The 20,654-nt window shown below is 40.3% G+C and overlaps 1 protein-coding gene and 1 non-coding gene across 2 annotated transcripts; both read left to right on the top strand.

Moving 5' to 3' along the window:
• The first annotated feature begins 10,372 nt into the window (after nucleotides 1–10,372).
• On the top strand, nucleotides 10,373–12,714 carry LOC121489922 (cytochrome c oxidase subunit 7C, mitochondrial). Its single transcript, XM_041753372.1, has 3 exons — nucleotides 10,373–10,565; nucleotides 11,437–11,580; nucleotides 12,591–12,714. Exons 1-2 carry the CDS (start codon nucleotides 10,491–10,493, stop codon nucleotides 11,551–11,553), a joined length of 192 nt encoding a protein of 63 aa, XP_041609306.1. The 5' UTR covers nucleotides 10,373–10,490; the 3' UTR covers nucleotides 11,554–11,580; nucleotides 12,591–12,714.
• LOC121490277 lies at nucleotides 12,428–12,490 on the top strand. The gene has a single exon (XR_005987597.1). It is a non-coding gene; the product is annotated as a small nucleolar RNA Z39 (small nucleolar RNA).
• Nucleotides 12,715–20,654: the final 7,940 nt, after the last annotated feature.

Here is a 20,654-nt window from a genome sequence, read left to right as displayed (position 1 = left end):
AAAAAGAAGTTCAAAGACAATTCTCAGATTCCGGACTGGGATGACCAGAAAATGGAAATGGCATCAATGAAAAGACAATTAGGAGGAAGAGTAGATTTGTGGTGCAGGATGGAATTGCATCAGCATAACATATTCCCTTTTATACAGACTGCCTGGGGTGCTATTACGACTCCGTAGGGGAGCTTATTAAAACTCTTCAATGATGGCAGCATTGACAGAAGGGTTAATTAAGTACAGAAGGTGGAGGGCATTGCTTTCAAAAAGATGACCAGTTCAGCATCTAAGAGGGAAAGGAATGAGAACTTTTTCTCCTATTATCATTATCAAATCACCCTGTCAAACCTTTTTAGTTTTTATGATTCAAACTTTGGGATCTAGCATATTATTTCCCTGATATATTTTAATTTGGCATAATTTGCATCCTTAATCTTTACTGTTTCTGTCATCTTTCCTGGAATTACAAATTATTTGATGTTGCAATGTGATTTTAACGTTGTATCTGTATATTTTTGCCAAATTCCCATGGTTCACATGAGAAAGAGAAAGGGAGGAAGGGAAAAAACTTGTCCAGAACAAAATTGTTTATATGTTATCATTTGTTATCTTGCCTGTTGATCTAACCACTCTCTTTAATCCCTTGCTGCTTCCAGCCATCAACTCCACCTCAACCTTTCCTAGGTAATCTTGCCTTCTAGAAAGGTTTTGGATTGTGAATTTAAGTCAAATTCTTACTTCTGTTTTTGATGTGTATCTAAACCTTTGTTTCTAATTTTAGAATGAAAGATTTTACTTTCCTTTTGAGAATGATAGGAAAGTACTGGGATTTCTTTATTCCCCTGTAGTCAGGTTTGTCTACTTCCCCAATATATGCACAAGACTGCTCTGAGAAGTGGATGTAATTCACATCAGTAATTTTACTTCACATAGTAAAAACCTGTGTCCTGGGAAAATAACTTTTAATTCATCACCTGTTTTTTTATTAACCATGAATTACCTTTAGGTCTATCCTCTCCCGCCATTTCCTTCCTTCAGGATAGGATTTCTACAGCAGGAATGCAAAAAGAAAAAGGGGGAAAAACCCTTCAATTTCAGCTTTTGAGTTTCTGTAAAGACTTTGGAAAATACCAAGTAGCACAATAGGTTGAATAATAGGGATTTGGATCTTGCATTCCTGAATACTGACTGTCAAAAGCCATCTTAATGCTGATAGCTCTGGGATAAGAATACAAAATTCAGACTTGTTCAGCAATGACTTCGACAAAGTTTCCCAAGTTTACAATAACCTATACATCTACAAATAATCTACAAATAATACAGAACATAGTAATAATAACCTACACTTCAATAGTCTCCTACTCAAGGTTTCTTGCATGATTCAGATTATTTTCCTCGCAATAAATGAACAATATTCTGATTTCCTCATTTGGTAAGAGAAGTGTTTTTTGTCGCATTTTAAGTTTATATTCTCTTTTTTTTAATATTTTATTTATTTATTCATGAGAGACACCGAGAGAGAGGCAGAGACACAGGAAGAGGGAAGAGAAGCAGGCATCATGCAGAGAGCCCGATGAGGGGATTCAATCCTGGGACTCCGGGATCACACCCTGAGCCAAAGGCAGATGCTCAACCGCTGAGCCACCCAGGTGTCTCTATATTCTCTTTTTAACAATTATGTTATTTACCTTTAATAAACTGTAGTTAATATTTTTAATACAATGCTTTTGTTTATCTTTGTTAATCAAAAAGTGCATGAGGTAGCAGTACAGAGCTCCGTAGCTCTTGTAGGACAGTGAGAAAACTAGGAAACTTTCAGAGATAGAACACCTAGGGTTTTTCCTTCAAAGGATGGTCTTCCTCATGGCACCAGTCTAGAAAGAAGTTCCTTCTGAGTCAAATGATAATAGAATTTCCTGAGGAACTGATTGAAAAGCTGGGAAATGTCTGATCCAAAAGGCCAGGAGGGTAGGAGTGCCGTGATGGCCTGGGTGGCTTGAGAAGGTATCTTTGAGACATATAAACACAGATTTTGCAACCTTAATACAAAAGCTGATGATACAAACAGAGAAAGTGCAGTAGGTATGAGGAAGGTAGGTGATCCCACAGAGGGAAAAGTAGCAGCACAGACAGTGGTATGCAAGTAATAGTAACAGCTGCTATGTGTCAAGCATTGCCACTTGCCAGAGATAGTGCTAAGCACACATGCTTATTTAATTAAAAACTAATTGTCTATTTTAAAGGTAGAACTAAGGATAGGTTCATTACCTTCTAAATGAGTGGCTATCTAAGAACACAGATTCACAAGATAGGAATAAAACAAAAGCAAGGTTTAATATTACTTCCCATCTGCCCTCGATGCAGTGTGGAACAGAGGGGAGGATCAATGGAAGCATATAAATGTTCAACACTCCAGGCAGCGGATAGCATACACTGATGACAGAAAAGGGAGTGGGCACTCTGCCAACAGACTGCAGAGCGGACTAAGGCAGTTGGGCTTTTCCTTGTTGAGAAGGGTGAGTCATTGCAGTTCTCCAGATGGATCTCAGCAAGTGCAGAAGGACTGGCTCAGACCACGTGTATGTTCTTTTGACTCATGGTGCTGTGAGGAGATGGCCACAGGGCAGTGGTTTTCAACCCAGAACAAAGTTTGCCAGCAGAGAGGACTTTTGATAACATCTGGAGACAGATTTGGTTGTCACAACTTGGAAGCTGAAGTGTTACTAGCATCTGGTGGGTAGATGCCAGAAATGTAGCTAAGCATCCTATAATTCGCAGGACATTATCCTCAGCAAAGAATTATCTAGGCCATAATGGTCCCCTGTTGAAAAACTTTGCAGTAGAGCCAACTTATGTAGGACTGAGTGCAGCTTTGGCTTTAATTAAGAATATCTAGGCATCAAAGGTTAGGGCACTTAGGGGCAATTAACAAGCCAATCCCCTTAAAGTATTATTTCATTGCTAAAAGTAAATTATGGATGCTTGAAACGTTCTATATCTTAATTGTGGCATTGGTTAGCAAGTATATACAGTTGTCAAATTCATTGAACAGTCTACTCAAAATAGACGTGTTTTGTTGCACATTACTAATGTCTTAATGAAGTGGATTTTAAAAACCAAATCATAATCTCACACTCAAAACATAATATTTGTATTTATGCTGAAATTGCCACATAATTTGTTCATTGTTGGGGATCCCTGGGTGGCTCAGCAGTTCAGTGCCTGCCTTTGGCCCAGGGCATGATCCTGGAGTCCCGGGATTGAGTCTCGCATCAGGCTCCCTGCATGAAGCCTGCTTCTCCCTCTGCCTGCCTATCTCAGTCTCTCTCTCTCTCTCTCTCTCATGAGTAAATAAATAAAATCTTAAAAAAAATAATTTGTTCAGGGCAGCCCCGGTGGCTCAGTGGTTTAGTGCCGGTCCAGGGTGTGATCCTGGAGTTCCAGGATCGAGTCCCATGTCGGGCTCCCTGCATGGAGCCTGTTTCTCCCTCTGCCTCTCTCTCTCTCTGTCTCTCATGAATAAATAAATAAAATTTAAAAAAATAATAAAAATTTGTTCATTGTTTTCGGCAAACATTTCGAGTGTCTCCATGGAGGATTCTTAGGATAGATACATAAGTGATAAGTAAAAAAACAAAACTTTGCTGCCCTCAGAGAGCTAACATTCTAGTAGAGCATCACACTTCTTTGTATTTCGGATCTACATACTTCAGACCATCGAGAAAGACAGAAAGTTAATTAAAAAGTGATATATGGAGAGTCACAGGAAATTTGCTAATATAACATTTTGAAGCAGCAAATATTTCAATTAACCCTTCTTGTAACCCCATAGAGTAGGTAACATTATTGCCCCATTTGAAAGATGAGAAAAGGTCATGCAACTAATTAAAGCTAGATAATTAGGATATATTGTGGATTTGAATCCATGTCAGTTTGGTTCCAGGTTATAATATATTGCTTGGAGTGTGCAACTCTGGGTAAATGTGCACGAACGAGAAATTATAGAACAATTATGACAATTTACAACCACTTTAGCAAAGTTCCAAAAAGTATATAAAACCCTTGGAAATTGAATTCCTATAGAGGCACTCTATAAGATTTCAACAAGAAACTGGGTCTCTGTAGAGGAGATGTTATGTGTTCAACTAGACCATTTCCCTTTTCCTCTAGGACACACAGAACTCTCAACTCTTCAGACCCCCTGCATCTGGATGGTAGCACATGATTGATTCAGATAATAGAATTTGGGCACAAGGGGATCCCTGGGTGGCTCAGCGGTTTAGCGCCTGCCTTTGGCCCAGGGTGTGATCCTGGAGTACCGGGATCGAGTCCCGCATCGGGCTCCCGGCATGGAGTCTGCTTCTCCCTCCTCCTGTGTCTCTGCCTCTCTCTCTATGTCTATCATGAATAAATAAATAAATCTTTAAATAAAAAAAAAAAAAAAGAATTTGGGTACAAGCAGTGTATGCCACCTACTGACCTGGTCCATGAACAACCCTGTGTGAGCCTCTACTTTCTCTTTCTTAGCATCGTGGCAGGCAGAGTCAATCCAGAGGATTGAGTGGAGCACAGAGGATGATGACACTTGAGTATACCATGTGGAAGATCACGTGCTGAACATCTCATTCAGACTGTGACATAGTAAGAAAAAAAATCTTCATTGTATTAAGCCATTAACATTTTGGGATCATTTGTTATGTTAGCTAGCTTTAATTACCTTATCTAGCCCAGGCTCCATGAAGCAAAGAAGAGTAAAACTGATAAAGTAAGTAATACTACAACAATTTGCTATGTGAAAAAAAATTATGATTTATTAGTTTATTTACATGCTGATATTGTTCCAGAAAACATTTGAGGTATAGAACAAAGACATATATAACAAGATAGAATAAATTTAAAATTGGAGAGGAAAGTGAAACAAGGGTAAATAAATTTAGAAAAGAAGATGGAGCTAGGAGTGAAGTAAAAAAAAATAGATCCATCGTCTCCACTAAAGGTGGGTCACATAATGGGCTATAAGCATCCTAGGAACCAGTATAAGGAGAAAATTACAGTGAAGTCTGTTATTCACGGTACTCATAAGACAAAAGCAAATCAGCTATCCAGGAGAAGCATGTTTATTTGAGTTCTAAGACCAGGAAAAAATTTGTCCTATGGGTCCTCATAAAAATGATGATGTGAAATATATTGAAACACATCCTCAGAGGAACAAATATCTCCACAGTAAACCCAGCAATGAGATTCATAAGTCTGATATTTATAAAATCCCTTAGTACAAAGTGGTGAGAAGATACTGAGCACAATTCACATTCAATGATACAGTTTTAGAACGCTGCTCAAAGAGAACTGGAAATTAAGCCTAACCTACTTTGTGTAATAATTTTATAATTAGTTTAAATGTTTAAAATAACTGTTTCGTGAGTTCAGTAATAATTTACTCAAACTGCATAGATATTCTCAAGAAATGCACATTTTTCTTAATGGTAAGTTCAAACTAAAAAGCCAAATACAAAAATTGTTATAGCGTAAACAGACATCTTGATGGGTTGTATTAACTGTAGAGTTACCAGCCCATTGTCTAAAGGAACAGAGTGCCTTTGATCTGATTCCTGCAATCTCACCCGAATGGTCAAAATATAGCAGCAGCTTATATGCTATTGATCAGCAGTAATGGACGTGGTAAGAAATCAAGATTTCCAGAAGATCCTTACTTGCACAATTTTTTACAATCATCACATGTAATGCAACATGGTTGGTTCTATTGTCACATATCTCCTCTGTTTTTCTTCTGCTCTAAGAAAAAAGGACTTCTTTTCAGAATGATGCATCAGATTGGTTTTTGGTGCGCCTGGGAGGCTCACTGGTTGAGCATCCACCTTTGGTTCAGGTCATGATCCCAGGGTCCTGGGATCGAGTCCCACATCGGGCTCCCTGCATGGAGCCTGCTTCTCCCTCTGCCTGTGTCTCTGCCTCTTTCTCTGTGTCTCTCATAAATAAATAAATAAAATCTTTTTTAAAAATTGGTTTTCAAAATCCCCTGCCTCATTTAAATTATGTTTGCCTTGGAACCCCTGGGTAGCTCAGCAGTTGAGCATCTGCCTTTGGCTCAGGGTGTGATCCTGAGGTCTGGGATCCCCGAGGTCTGGGATCGAATTCCACATTGGGCTGTTGTGTGAGAGCCTGCTTCTCCCTCTGCCCACGTCTCTGCCTCTCCCTGTGTGTCCCTCATGAATAAATAAATAAAATCTTTAAAATAAATAAATAAAATAAATTATGCTGCCCTAAAATAAGTTAATAAAACTATTTAACCACTTAGTATCCCAGTTATGGAAACAACCAAGAGATACCATAGGGCATTTAAAGAAACCCGTTCAAAGCAATGATAACAAGTTCCATTTCAGGTTAAGTCAGGATGGACATGGAACATAGATGTAACTAGAATCAGTGATTTTTAAATTGAGAAATGTTAGTTTTGTATTTATTTTGTAAAAATGTACCTACCTATACTTGGCGATTCTTAGTGACAAATAATTATATTACTGTTGCAGGGTTGCAGGGTTCTTGTCTCATGGAGTGGAAGAATGAATCTCGCCAACAAAAGGATGAAGTGAAACTTTATCAAGTAAAGGTGAGAATAGAAAGGAAAGAAAAGGAGTGCTTTGGAGTGAGAGGTGTCTCAAATGGGTTGCCATTAAGGGCTTTTTATGGTCAGTCTTTTATAGAAAACTGACCAGGGAACTTGATAAATATCTTGTCCATATCATTGAAGTCAAAGTAGATTTGTAAATATTATGAAAATATCTCATCTATATTTAGAACAAGGTGTATTTATTATGTGCCCTTGTCTCTGGTTAATATCTTATCTATAACATTTCTCCACATCTGGGATTTCTGTGAGCCTGGTTATATCACCCCCTGCGTGACCCTAGTCACATCACCCACTATCTAGCCTCAGGTTTCCCTTACTCGGCATGAGTGAATCTATAAAAAAAAAAAAAAAAAAGAAATTGTTTTTAAACCTACAATAAAATTGGAATAAGAAATGTGAAATGCTTTTAAGAAAAAATGGTATTCAAAAGTAATGAAACAAAAGGAGGAGAGGAGGAGTAAACATACAGCTTGATGAAGTTAGCATTTTTTTAGCAGAACTTTTTCATCCAGTTGGCCATCAGTCAATCATTCGGAAGGCTAGGAGAATATTTTCCAATCCTAATTGCCACAGTGGTATTACATTTTGTCTTTTCCTAAAACCAGGTACCCCACCCCCACCCCCCGCCTGCCACAAGCGTAAAATTTCAAATAAAAGCTAACACAGAGTCCTGACTTTAATTCTGCAGTAGGAGAAATTCTAAAAACCTAAAACCAAAAAGAACATATTAACTTGAGTTTTTCAGTGTAGGACAGAAACATAATTTCTTCACTAAACAATCTATTTGTAAATAAACTCTAACCTAGTTCTTAAAATCCTATATAGTAGCTGTTGAGAGAAGTGACAAATATTGTACTTTAATTTTTAGAAATACTGTTCTATATAATGTAATTTCAGTCTCCAAAGACTCCTGAGTCTAGAAAGTACACTGCTCACTCTATGATATACACTCTACTCACTACTTAAAATAATTGGATTTTATTTTTAAAATATGACTTTGGAGTAGGCCTCGTGTCCCTAAAGATGTTTTCTATTTTGTACCAATATGTGAAATGTCTCATTTCTCTTGAAATTCATTTTATACCAAAAAGAGTATCATACTGAATCAAAAATTTCTCTAGGTTGATTCACATCTTTCTTGCCAACTATTTTTTTTTTTCAAATGTAAAAGCTAGAGATTTATTGTTATTTTGTGATTAATAAATTGTCAAATTGGTTATGACACTATCCCACACTGTATACCACCATTCGCCAGTACAGAAGTTTTTTAAACCAGATTGAGGCATACGGCAGAGAGTGCAAAGACACATGAATACCATCCTTAACAACCTCCTCTAGTCATGCCTCCACCTTGATCATCACTCATCTTGCCAACTATTTTGACTAGATTTAGATTGTTAGGCTACATGTATAAGAAACTACGTGTGATACCAGTTGCAGATTTATACTCCTGTATAACAAACGGTCCCAAAACTTAGCAGCTTAAAACAATCATTTATTATCTTTGCTTATAGTTCTGAAGGCTGATGAGTTCATCTCGGTAATTCTTATTTAATGTAACTCATAAAACTGTAGGCAAATAATGGCCATGGCTGGAATCACCTGGAGGCTTCTTTACTCATATATCCAGTTCCAGGTGCGGGGGCGGGGAGGATGGCAAGAAGAGCTAGAGGCTGATCTGGCCTATTTTTTCCCCTTATCTTACCCACCTTTCCCCCACGTGGCTTCTCTAAATGGTTATCTTGGGCTCCCTATTGTCCTGGTACTCTTGGGGTAGTCAGACTTCTTACTTGGTGGCTGACTTTTCTTAAGAAAACATTCCAAGTTGCCTGATTGGAAACTGCAAGGCTTTTGATAAGCCACCTTCAGAAGTCTCAGAAGTTTACTGTGTTGCATTCTATTGGTCAAGCAGGTCACTAAGGTCAAGAGGAGGGGACTTAGATCCCACCTCTCAAAGGGAAGAGTTACAAAGAAATTGTGGCCATCTTTATCACAATTCCTATTCAAAAATGGAAGACTGCCAAATTTCTTTAAACTTTTCCTTCATTCTACAGCAAATTTTAAGAGATTGAGATTAGCCTAAAACCCCTAAACTCAGGGTATGTTAGTTAATTAATTTCTTACTAGTTAGCAATTAAGAAAAACAATATGGAAACCGGTAAGAAATTTTCCCTAGTTCTCAGTTTGACTTTTTTTGACAAAAACACTTTAAAATAATTATCAAGAATGTGTTCTGTGGGTGGTATCTAGCCATTAATAAAATGGTGAATAATCATAGAAATAATAAGAGATCTCAGCAACTTTCTTTTTTCTTTTTCTTTTTTTAGCATGAAGGCCAACTCAGGGCCCCATCCCTGGACCGTGAGATCCTAACCTGAGGCCAAGTCAAATGTGTAAGGGACTGAGCCATCCAGATGCCCTTCTCAGCAACTTTCAATTCCATTCCAATTTACCCTCTAAGTTGTCAGGAGCATCAAAAAGCTGCAGAGTGCATTTCTGAGGCTATTTAGCATTCCCCCAAATTATGCCAGCTGCTACATCACCATCATGTGGAACCGCTCTGCTTCCCAGACTCTAGGTAGCATTGACTGGGGCCACTCACTAATGTTCAGCTGGCGGCTAGACTGAGCTGGGGGGTCCAAGGTAGCTTCACTCACATGCCTGACACCTACCCTGACCCCCACCTCCTTTGGTGGACTCCTGGGGACTCTTCAGGAAGCATCTCCAGCAGAGGAGTCAAACTTCTTACATGGATACTCAGGGTTCCAAGGGCAAGTATTCCCAAAGACAGGAAAGGGACCTGCCAGTATAAGATCGGGGCAGGAGACTAACACGGCATCACTTACAACAAATTCTCTTGGTCAAAATAGAGAGTCCACCTGCATTTGAGGAGAGAAGGCATAGACTCTGTATCTGGATAAAAGGATTTGCAACTATCTTTAATTTGTCGTAGGGCCCATAAGAAGGCAGGCAGTTCTGAAGCCACATGCCAGACTCTATCCTGGGATTCACTTTGGAGTTTGCTGGAAGCCAGTTACACACAGGAGCCTCAAATGATGTGAATTAGAAGTTACAATGAACCAAACACACAGGGGATATTACTTGCATTAGACTGCAAAGGACGATCCAGAAATGCTCGAAGTGAAAATGTTTCCCCGATTATAGTTAAATCAAAATCCTTTAATACATACGAGCCCTGAGGGGGACATTTAGAGAAACTTGAGGTCCTGTAGTCTCTATTAGGAGTGGATTGGAGTTTGCTCCGCCCTGTGTCTCCTGTTCCACTCAGTGACCCTGTTTTCAGGACTCCTCCCCTCCGCCCCGCCCCTGAGCTCAGTGTTGAGGCGTCCTCGGGCGCCTGCACCTCGGGGCGCTGGCCGAGCGCGGCCCGGCAGGTGCCCCCCGCAGAGCTAGGGTAGCCGATCTAGTCATACAAAGGATCACCACACTAGTAGAGCTTGGAAAGGTTTATTTTTGTATCTCATAAACTCAGCGAAACTGCGTCCCTAAATTCAGTAAAATCGCTCAGGTGTGAATCCATCGCGGTAGGCTCTCCGGGCCGCCCCCTCCCGCGCCCGGGCTCGTCCCTCGGGGACCCGGCTCCCGCGTCGGACTACATGTCCCATAATCCTTCAGAGCCGACGCGGCGGTGCGCTCTCTGGACTACGACTCCCACAATCCTCGGACACCGCCCTCAGGTCTCTTTCTCTGCGGTCGCTCCCCGCTTCCCATCTTCCCCGTTCGGCCCCGGCGCGCCGAGGAGCAAGGTCGCGGAGGGGAGCGCGCGGGGTGTTGCCGTTCCTGCCGTCTCGGGGCCCGCGGCTCTCGCAGGACCTTCAGCGGCGCTATGTTGGGACAGAGCATCCGGAGGTTCACGACCTCTGTGGTCCGTAGGAGCCACTATGAGGAGGGCCCCGGGAAGGTTAGTGCGTAGGGCCCCCCGCCGCCGCCTCGTTGGGGGAGGGGACCTGGGAAGCCGGAAATGGGAGCGCGGCGGTGGAGCGGGGGAAGGGGGCCGGCAGGAGCGGGAGCCGTAGGCCGCCACCTCGCCCCGGCGCGCCCCTGCGCTCCCCCCCGCTCCCCTGCGCTCCCCCCCGCTCCCCTGCGTTCCCCCCGTTCTCCCCCACCCCCGCGCTCCCCTCTCCGCTCCCCAGCCCCCCCCCCCCCCGCGGCCTCCAGGACCTGCAGGGCCCCTGGGCCCAAGGCTGCAGGTGTTGGCGGCTTACTGCTGAGCTGGAGGTCATCGGAGTGAAGGTCGCTGGCGACGCATGAGGACGTGAGGCCTGTGGTTGTGGGTCGAGCCTGATTAGAACTCTTACCCCTCTTTAGTTGGGGTTGGGCTCGGCTCAGGTGGGGATAGATTCGGTTGGAGGGGCGCGCGTGGTAGGGCTCGGCGGTGGAAAAGGCGGACCTCGCGATGAGTTGCCCTTGCCGCGTGCCCTCCGCAGGTGGCTGATGGCTCACATCGTAAACCACGACGCCGCCTTCCATTTAGAAAACAGCTCCCCTGGAGAATAGTTTTTCGATCTTCTAAAATGAAAACTTGGCGCCGTGTTAGCCTGACCTGGAGCCCTGCCTAGAGCTCAGTAAAGCCTTTTTTTTTTTTTTTTTTTTTTTACCGCATAGTGTTCGGTGGGATTAAGATCATATGTAAAACGTAATAATGTCCTAAAAGGAGGTATGGTGTACGGCGTCCGTAACCCGAGGCTGTAAGAATGAAATTACTATCTCCTGTGTACTCACCCGGTGGTTTGAAATTTCATTTTTGTTGCTCTCTCTTTTTTCCCCAACAGAATTTGCCATTTTCAGTGGAAAACAAGTGGAGGCTACTACTTATGATGACATTGTATTTTGGATCTGGATTTGCTGCACCTTTTTTTATAGTAAGACACCAACTGCTTAAGAAATAAGGATGTTTTAATTGATCCACTAAACAGGTAATCCATGGATCCCTAACCTTCCCAAAGTCCTGCTTTCCCTTCTATTTCTTTCTTCCTCCCCTCCCCCCACCCACAGTTACACAAACAGTGTGCAAGGCTGATTCCTGAAGTTAGTGTAGATGTGGCATTGCTGGGGACATTTTGATGAAGCTAAAAACAAATATTCCTTTGTTTAAAAAAACAATTTTTATTGGATGCTATTGTTTGTCAGGCGTATTTTACATTAACGATCTCTTGGTGTTACGGAGCAAGCCTGTGAGTGAGATGGGTGACTTAACCTAATCTAAGACACAAAGATGTTAAGTATTAAGTAGCCCATAGCTGGTGGTCGTGGACCAGGATTTTTACCTAGTCTTGTTCCAGAGTTCACGCTCCCAACCAGGTAGGGTTCTGGTTAGATTATCCTTTTTTTTTTTTTCTTAAGATTTTATTTACTCGTGAGAGACACAGAGAGAGGCAGAGACACAGGCAGAGGGAGAAGCAGGCTCCATGCAGGGAGCCAGATGTGGGACTCTGTCCCCAGACCCGGATCACGCCCTGGGCCGAAGGCAGACACTCAACTGCCGAGAGCCCACCAGGCGTTCCCTGGTTAGATTATCTTCAGGGCAATCGGTGTCGGTATATGCCCAAACCAATCTTGTGTGTGGGGTTAGCAGATACTTCGTGTGAGAAGAAAAGATTTATTTAGCTTAATTGTAATCAGAATTTTCCTCAAAGCAACATCATGGGAGGCTCTGTGGGCTGGTATGAATTAATTCCAAAAATACTGTAAGAAAAGGCTTTTATTTGTCTTAATTCATAAGGGAAAGGATTTATCCAGGTGACCCATAATGGAAAGATTTTGGTGCATATGATGAAGCAAATCAGTATGAATAAAGTCATGATACTGTAAACGCTTTCTGATGTACCAGTCATAAACTGATAGACGATATGTTGATGAACTAAATGATCTCTTTTTAATGAATGAGACATTTTAAATGTCAATAACTTACTATTTTTATTTGCAGATGTGAAAAGGAACATTTTAAGAGGTGCAGTCTCTGAAAAATGGATCAAACTCTTGAATTCAACATACTCAACATGTTTGTAAATAAACTTATGGCATGAATCTTTAATGCCTCTTCGCTGAAACATGGAATGTAATGATTGTGCTTTTTTATTTGGGAAATATTCAGGATTAGTTTGTTTGGTCAGAATATGTGTGTGATTGTGCCTGTTTCTTGTTTTTAGATTTGAGGTTTTTGACTTTTGATTACTAGGTCAGGACCTTGTTGGTAATCTATGTTATTAAAAAGGCAAACTTTGTTGTCACATAGTAATCTTTTAGTTGAAAAAGAAGTGTACTTTTATTTGCCTTTACTAAATAAGCAGTAAAATTGGTTTTCTTCATGAGTGACATTTAGTCATGAGGGAAAGCACTAGTGTATACAGACTGAAGCCCCAAGAGTTCTCCAGACCTGTGATCTAAAACTAAAATTTTCCCATGATAAAATTTCCTATTGACCAATGCTAGTTGTTTTTAGACTAAGTAAAAAGTAGAATACTTGAAATGTAATAGCTTGTAAAACCATATGGAAATATTCCAAGTTTATTCTGGAATTTTAGTAGAAATGGACTAAAAGATGGCTCTGATTAGTAATTTATATCAGTAAATCAATTTATGTTGATAGTGAAATGCTACTAGCTAAATAAAATGTAGTGACTTAGTTCCTAGGGCTTTGTATTGGGGCAGGAAAACAGTTTTTAAATGTTTAATCCTCGTTTAGTTACTTTTGGAATACCACACTGATGTTAGAAAAATGCCGTAAAGCAGAGATTGTAAACTGGTGCTCCATTTGAGCTCTAGACTTTTTGGTTGAATAGGGGTGCTGTACTTTTTAAACCATTATTTAAAAACGAGAATAGTTGGAAGAAAGTCTCTTTGGGTTCTTGAAAAATTGCTCTGAGTGGTTCTACATCCTTTCATAGAACAAAACCGCTGCCTAAATTAGTCCTGACAACATGAGATTATCTGTGTACCCCTAATGTTAAACTACTCATTTGGCGGAACCTTAAAAAACTTTATGGTTTGACTGGGCCTATCATCACGATCTCCAATAATCCTGCAATAGTTACTTAAATATGGATATAATTAAATCTTTAGGACTGCCCAACTTATTCCCTGTACTTGAATATCATTGTTTTTTTTTATTATTGCTGAATCAGATGTCATCTGTGTTTATGGAACATTAAGGCTTTCTGCCTTTGGGAAGGTAAAAATGAGTTCAAAGACCATAAAATGATTCCAAATTCTTGGTTCAAATCTCTACTGTTAAGTTACAAATTTAGCTGTCATTCTTTACTTGAGGGAAATTGGAATACAACCTATCTTGTAGTGTTTGGGGATTTGGTAAGCTATATAAAAACATTTTAGTTTCTGGCAAGTTCTAAAAGATTTATTTTTTTTAATGTAAAATACATCACAAATCAAATGTTACTGTTACTTACCAGCAAGGTCTATCTAGCAAACATCTAATACATTAAATTGTTTTCCTCAGTGTTTGAGATTTACATGAATGAGGGGGGGAAAATCTCCCTTGCCTGTCCTGGGAGAGGAGCACAGATTGTCCCAACATAAAAAGGCTTCAGTAACCTGGGTCGTAGTCCATAAGTATGTTGAGAGGTAGAGGCCAGAGAAACAACCAGTCAAGTATGTATAGAAGATTTATTGTAAGGAATTAGCTCACGTATATCATGGAGGTGTGAGAGGTCCAAAATCGGATGCGGGTAGTGCTGAAGGCTGGAGACCTAGGAAGAGTTGCTATTCCAATCCAAAGCTGTCTGTTGACAAGAATTTACTCTTCTGGAAGCACCTGAGTGCCTCAGTAGAGTATGCTACTCCATCTTGGGATCCTAAGTTTGAGCCCCACATTGGGAGTAGAGTTAAAATAAAATCTTAAAGTCCTTATAGGCATGTGGATGGCTCAGTCAGTTAAGCATTTGCCTTTGGCTCAGGTCATGATCTCAGGGTCCTGATCTAGCCCTGTGTTGGGCTCCCTGCTTAGCAGGTAGCCTGCTTTTCCCTCTTCCTCTGCCCCACTCCCCCATTCATTCGTTTTCTCTCTCTCTCTCTCTCTCTCTCAAATCTTCCAGGGAGTTTGGTGTTTGTTTTTTGAGTTTGGTGTTTCTATTAAGGTCTTCAGCTGATTGCATGAGGCTAACTCACATTTTGGAGAAGAATCAGCTTTAGAAACTCAGTTTAAATGTTAATTTCTCCAAAAAAAAACAAAACACTTCACAAAAATTTGACCAAATAATCTGGACTCATGGCTCAGTCAGGCTGACATTAAATTTTAACCATGCCAATTTCATATAAGCATGTGACTTAACGCAGTGTAATATTTAAAATGTTGGAGTTTTAAAAACCACAAAATTCTTGTAAAAATCCAGATTCTTTTGGAAAACCCACTGGACAGACCCACACATTCCTGTATGAAATTGAGCTAGGGCAAATAAAGTACCTCACACACATGCTTCCTCAACTCCAGGATACCTGAATAGGGATTTAGGCTGGGGACTAGAACCGAGGATTTGTTTTGAAGGAAAACCGCTACTGCTTCCATAGTTAAGCTTTGGCCACCCTGAAGGAAAAAAAAAAATCCGTATTTTGCTACAGAGGCAGAACAAAATAGTTAATGGTTTCAAGAGTAAGGTTTGCTTGGATTCCAAGCCAATCTTTGGTCACATATTGTCAAGAGACTGCCTGAGTTCCTGTTCTATCAAGAGTATCTAGTTGTGAAGGTTAAAAGTGGAAGTAGGTCTAATCGAGGCAAATTTCTTTAGATTCCTGCTGTAGAGTACTAATGAAAAACAAGTGAGGTGGAGGAAATAAAGTGGACATGGTTGGAACTGCGAGTTGATCCCAAAACCGTTCTGCAGTTGCTGGCAGGTGTTTGCAGTTACTCCAGCTGCACTTCTAAACAGCTGTCTAGCAGGTACTTCAACCTTAACCATGTGCAAAAATGTGTGGATGCGTATTGTAAGCTGTCACCATCAGTAAAATTCCAGCTTCTTAGCATGTATTTAGTCATTTCCCTACAGTTTCAGCCTCCCCCCTCAACATACAGCTCCATTTTTATTACCACCTCCGCGTCTTTGTACAGGTGCCACATTTTCAGTAAAGCTCTCCTGCTGATTCCCCCCTTTAGCCCAAACATATTACACAAAGGTCTCCCGATACCTTGTAAACAGCTTTATAATGACCTCAGCATGTACTGTAATTACTGACTTCCTTCCCTATCTCATACCAGCATAAGATCTTTCCGAGACCAGGGAGACCATTACTTATTCATGTGCCCTGCATGTATAATTTAGTGAGTGGTCAATGGACATTTATTGAATGGAAGCCAGGAATGATAAAACTACTTGAAAAGAGCAAAGCCCCGGCCTAATCTACACATCAAAACGGTGTATCTCTCAATGTTTTCTAGATAGTAATAAATTTCGCCCAAATAACTTGCTGAGGGTCAGCCCAGGTGGCTCAGGGGTTTACCTTCAGCCCAGGGTGTGGTCCTGGGGACATGGGATCGAGTCCCACGTCGGGCTCCCTGCATGGAGCCTGCTTCCCTGCCTGTGTCTCATGAATAAATAAAATCTTAAAAAAAGAAACCTTGCTGAGTTAGTTTCTCTAAATATATTTTGCAGTAATCCAATTTTGTAGACTAAATGAGAGGAGTTTGCACCAAAATGTAACTGAACAATGTTGCTACCCACACTAAGCAGTCCAAGATGGACTAAGCAGTGTGGACAGTGTATCTAAGACAAACTGATGAAAATAAGTGTGTGTTGACTTACATTCTAACTATGGATCTTGTTTCAGGCTAGCATTTTGAGAAGCACGTACTTAAAGAATTAGATGTATGGTTTTATCTAATGCTTGAAATAGATCTCAGTAGATTTAAGGTCCTAAATGTTACTCAGCCTGTTGTTCCTAAGTTCACTCTTTGTCACGGGATGGCTGCCATAGTTCCAGGCATCCTGTACAGATTTGACAATTTCCAGCAAGAAGAGTTGCAGTTTCAAGTTTTTTTTTTTTTTTTTTTTTTTTTTTTAAACAGGCTCCATGCACCAGGAGCCCTATGTGGGATTCGATCCCGGGTCTCCGGGATCGCGCCCTGGGCCAAAGGCAGGCGCCAAACCGTTGCGCCACCCAGGGATCCCTCAAGTTATTTTTAAGAGTGGAGAAAGATTGCTTAGAAATCCACCACTCAGTGGGCACAGGAGTCATGTATTCATTCCTAAATACACTAGCAAGGGGAATGGCTGGCACCATAGTTGTTAGTTTCCATGATTTATACTCTGCTATGTCAAAACGTTTATTAAAAAAAATTATCCATTATGAAGTAATGATTTTATTTTCCTAGCTTTTGAAATATTACAGTTTAGAAGGAAGGTAGCCGCTTTCTATATATTTAACAATACAATGAAGATTTTCTAGTTAACATATAATTCAAATAATAGTTGAGTTGGGACAGACTTGAACTCCTATTTGAATATGTGTACGAGCTGTTTTGGTCTTTCCCTAATCTAGTAGAGTAGTCATTAGGGTTTTTCACAACCGTGCCAGTTCTGTGTGCACGGCAGGATTGAACTCTGTCTCCTTTGCTTTGACAAATGAAAATAAGAGCAGAAGTGATCTGTTACTCCTTCCTAGAAGCTTAAAAACATTGTACAGTTCAAGTTCCCTTCCTCATGCTGCAGGGATAGAGCCTCCATCAGCTTGGCTTCCTGAGACTAGTGAGTACAGCCATTTGTTAAATATATAGAATGAGCAAGAAACTTGCATTGTTTTAATCGTCTGGGGTTAGGATTGTTACTGCAGCAAATCTTGGCCTACCCTCAGTGGAATACCTCTGTCTCTGTATTACTGATTCTTTGATTGTAGAATTCTGTGTCAATACAATTTTCTAAGGCCTCTTCTGATTTAGAATGACTTCTATGTGGGCTGCCTGGGTGGCTTAGTTGATTAAGCATCCAACTTGATTTTGGCTCAGGTCATGATCTCACAGTTGTGAGATCAAGCCCCAGTGCTGGGCTCCTTGCTCAGTGGCAGGTGTGCTTGAGATACTCTCTCTCCCTGTGCTCCTCCCCGCAATCAAACACGTATGCATGCTCTCTCTCTCTCTTAAATAAATCTTTATAAAATGAATTGTATCTACAATTGCAAATGTGATTACGATATAAAAGCTTGATTAAGTAAGGAAAAAAATCTCTTCAGCACTTTCCATATGTGACAGGAGCCAGAATGATGGCGATACACCGTTTTTGGCTTTCAAACTGATTTTTTGAGCTGCAGTTTTCAGTTTTGAGCCTTTCCACCTTCTCTATCATTTTGGTGGACCTCACTTACCCATTGGACATCTTTATAAAAATTAGAAAATTGAATCTCTTTTTCCAGATGGACACAGCATCATGCTGGAGCACGTTTGTTCCCTTGTCTAGTGCTCTTCATTTTACTTTATACATTGGAAAATAGTACAACTTTATAGTATTCCTGAACAAATTCATCTCAAATTTGAATTTTTCAGATTATTCCTACTAAAATTTACTGTCCTCCCAATCTTCCCAGATATGACAAAAGGCAGGTGCACAATAACTGGATTAAATAATTACTGAGTCTTTTAGCAGGACTCTATATCCTTTAGAACAAGCTTTGTTTTCTTTGGTGGATTCCAAAACTTAGTACCATGCTTGGTAAATATTAAGCCTTCAACAGATGTATTTAAATAGATGGAGGTAAGAGGAACATTAATTGGATTTAATAATATTTCCAAGTATATGGGGAGCCAGTCTAGGAAATTCTCTCCTGATGCCTAATAGCAGGAGATGATCAGTTAAATATCTTAACCCTGATTTTCTCTAATTAATATTATAAAAATCTCTCATAAATTATGTCCTAAGAGCCTTTCTCAGTACAGTTCTGTCTATAAACTGTAGTGAGAAATCACTATTCATGCTCAAGCTCTGCTGCTAACTATCAAAATCCATCACACATTCCCCAGACAGTATATATTAAATTGAACCATATAAAATTACTGATGTATCATATTTTGACCTAGAAAATGGCTCAATTTCTGATGGTTCAATGGTCATGGTTTCCTTTCTCAGCTACTGAACCACTCCTGGAGTTTCTTCCCTCCATATACATAACAGGAAAGCCATGGATTTTCACACAACCAGAGATTAATTGGTTTGTCTGCAGGCAGTATAGCAGAACTGAAACTGTTTAACATGAGTATATTTTATTATACCCAGTATATAATATATATGATATATAATATGTATAATAATAATTATACTATCATTTTATTACCATTTAAAAAAACAGGATAATCTAGAATTCTCAAATGCTACTTTTCCCCTAACAATCTGAGCTTTTGGGGACATTGCTCCCAATTACAGTACAAAAAACACTTTCTCATGTACACAGTATGTAATGTGGAGAGTGAACGGTCAAGAAAATTCTTGAGATGTTTTTGGTGCAAATAGATAAGTTTTTATTAAAGCATGGGGAAAAGACCCATGGACAGAGCTGCACTGTGATTGTGAGGAGTGATTGATTATATATTTTTGAGTTGAGGGGAGAGGTAAAGGAAGCTTCTAAAGGAAAATTTTCATAGGTTAAACAGACTTACAGGATCCTGGAGATGCGGCTATTGTCAAGTTAAGGTTGCTTTTTGCCTCTAGCAAAGCATTTAACATTAAGGCAGCTGTGAGTTTCTTGAGAAATGTCATATTCGGCCTGTCTCAGGTGTTTATCAATGGGCTGCAAGTAGTAAGGAAATTTAATTTTATCTGCATTTCTTTCACCTTTTTTCTCATCAGTAGGATGATTTTACAGCAAGAATCTGGCTTGCAATTTTTTCCCTTATGGGATTTAATACGAATTGTCTGAAAAAAACAACTCTGGATTTTAGAGAATTGTAAATATTTCTGTTGTCATAGGAAAAAGGAATTTCCTGCTAGGGACTGAACGTATGTGTTCCCCTACAGAATTCATATGTTCTAAACCTAATTCCCCCATGTAATGATATTTGCAGGTGGGGCTTCTGGGAAGTGATTAGATCATGATATTGGAGCAGTCATGAATGGGGTTATTGCCCTTTTAAAAGAGACCCCTAAGAGCTCCTTCACCCCTTTCTGCCATGTGAAGACACAGCAAGAAGACCGCAATCTGTAAACCATGAAGCAGGCTCTCACCAGACACTGAATCTGCCAGCACCTTGATCTTGGACTTTCCAGCCACCAAAACTGTGGGAAATAAACCTCTGTTATTTACTTAAAAAAAAAAAAATTCATCAGAGACACAGAGGCAGAGACGCAGGCAGAAGGAGGAGAAGCAGGCTCTGTGCAGAAGTCTGATGCAGGACTCTATCCTGGAACACCAGGATCAAGTCCTGAGCTGAAGGAAGACGCTCAACCGCTGAGCCACCCAGGCGTTCCTACGGAACTCTGTTATTTATTAAATACCAATGATATTCTGGTATAGCAGCCTGAACAGATAGATAGACACTTTCTGAATCTAAGTTCCCCTCTGTGTCCTCCAGAAAAACCTTACTGATCAGGGAAAGCAAATTCACCCATAATCTGTGACTTTAAGTTTATTTCTTAAGATTTTATTTACTTTTTCAGGACATAGAGGCAGAGACATAGGCAGAGAGAGAAGCAGACTCCTCACAAGGAGCCTGATTCAGGACTCAATCCCTGGACCCGGGACCACACCCTGAGTTGAAGGCAGATGCTCAACCACTGAGCCACCCAGGTGTCCCTGTAACTAAGTTTGACATAGTGATTTACAAGAAATGCATATATTTGGATATTTAGGTGACTAAAATATGTTCCTCCCATATATTTAATTTTCATCCACTGTTCTTGGCTCACAGATCCCAAAACCTTGTAATTTCCTGAGGTAAGAACAATGGGAGCATCTTTTGTTATAATTCATCTCTTGCCCTCAGTTCCCCAGAATGCTTCAGAGCCATAAAGGTGAAATGGGTGTCTTGTTATTCATAACAAGTTCCTTTCCATCACAA

This window comes from Vulpes lagopus, chromosome 4, assembly GCF_018345385.1.
Source record: "Vulpes lagopus strain Blue_001 chromosome 4, ASM1834538v1, whole genome shotgun sequence".
In the NCBI taxonomy this organism is placed as follows: Eukaryota; Metazoa; Chordata; class Mammalia; order Carnivora; family Canidae; genus Vulpes; species Vulpes lagopus.
This window is presented reverse-complemented; position numbering and strand designations above follow the sequence as displayed.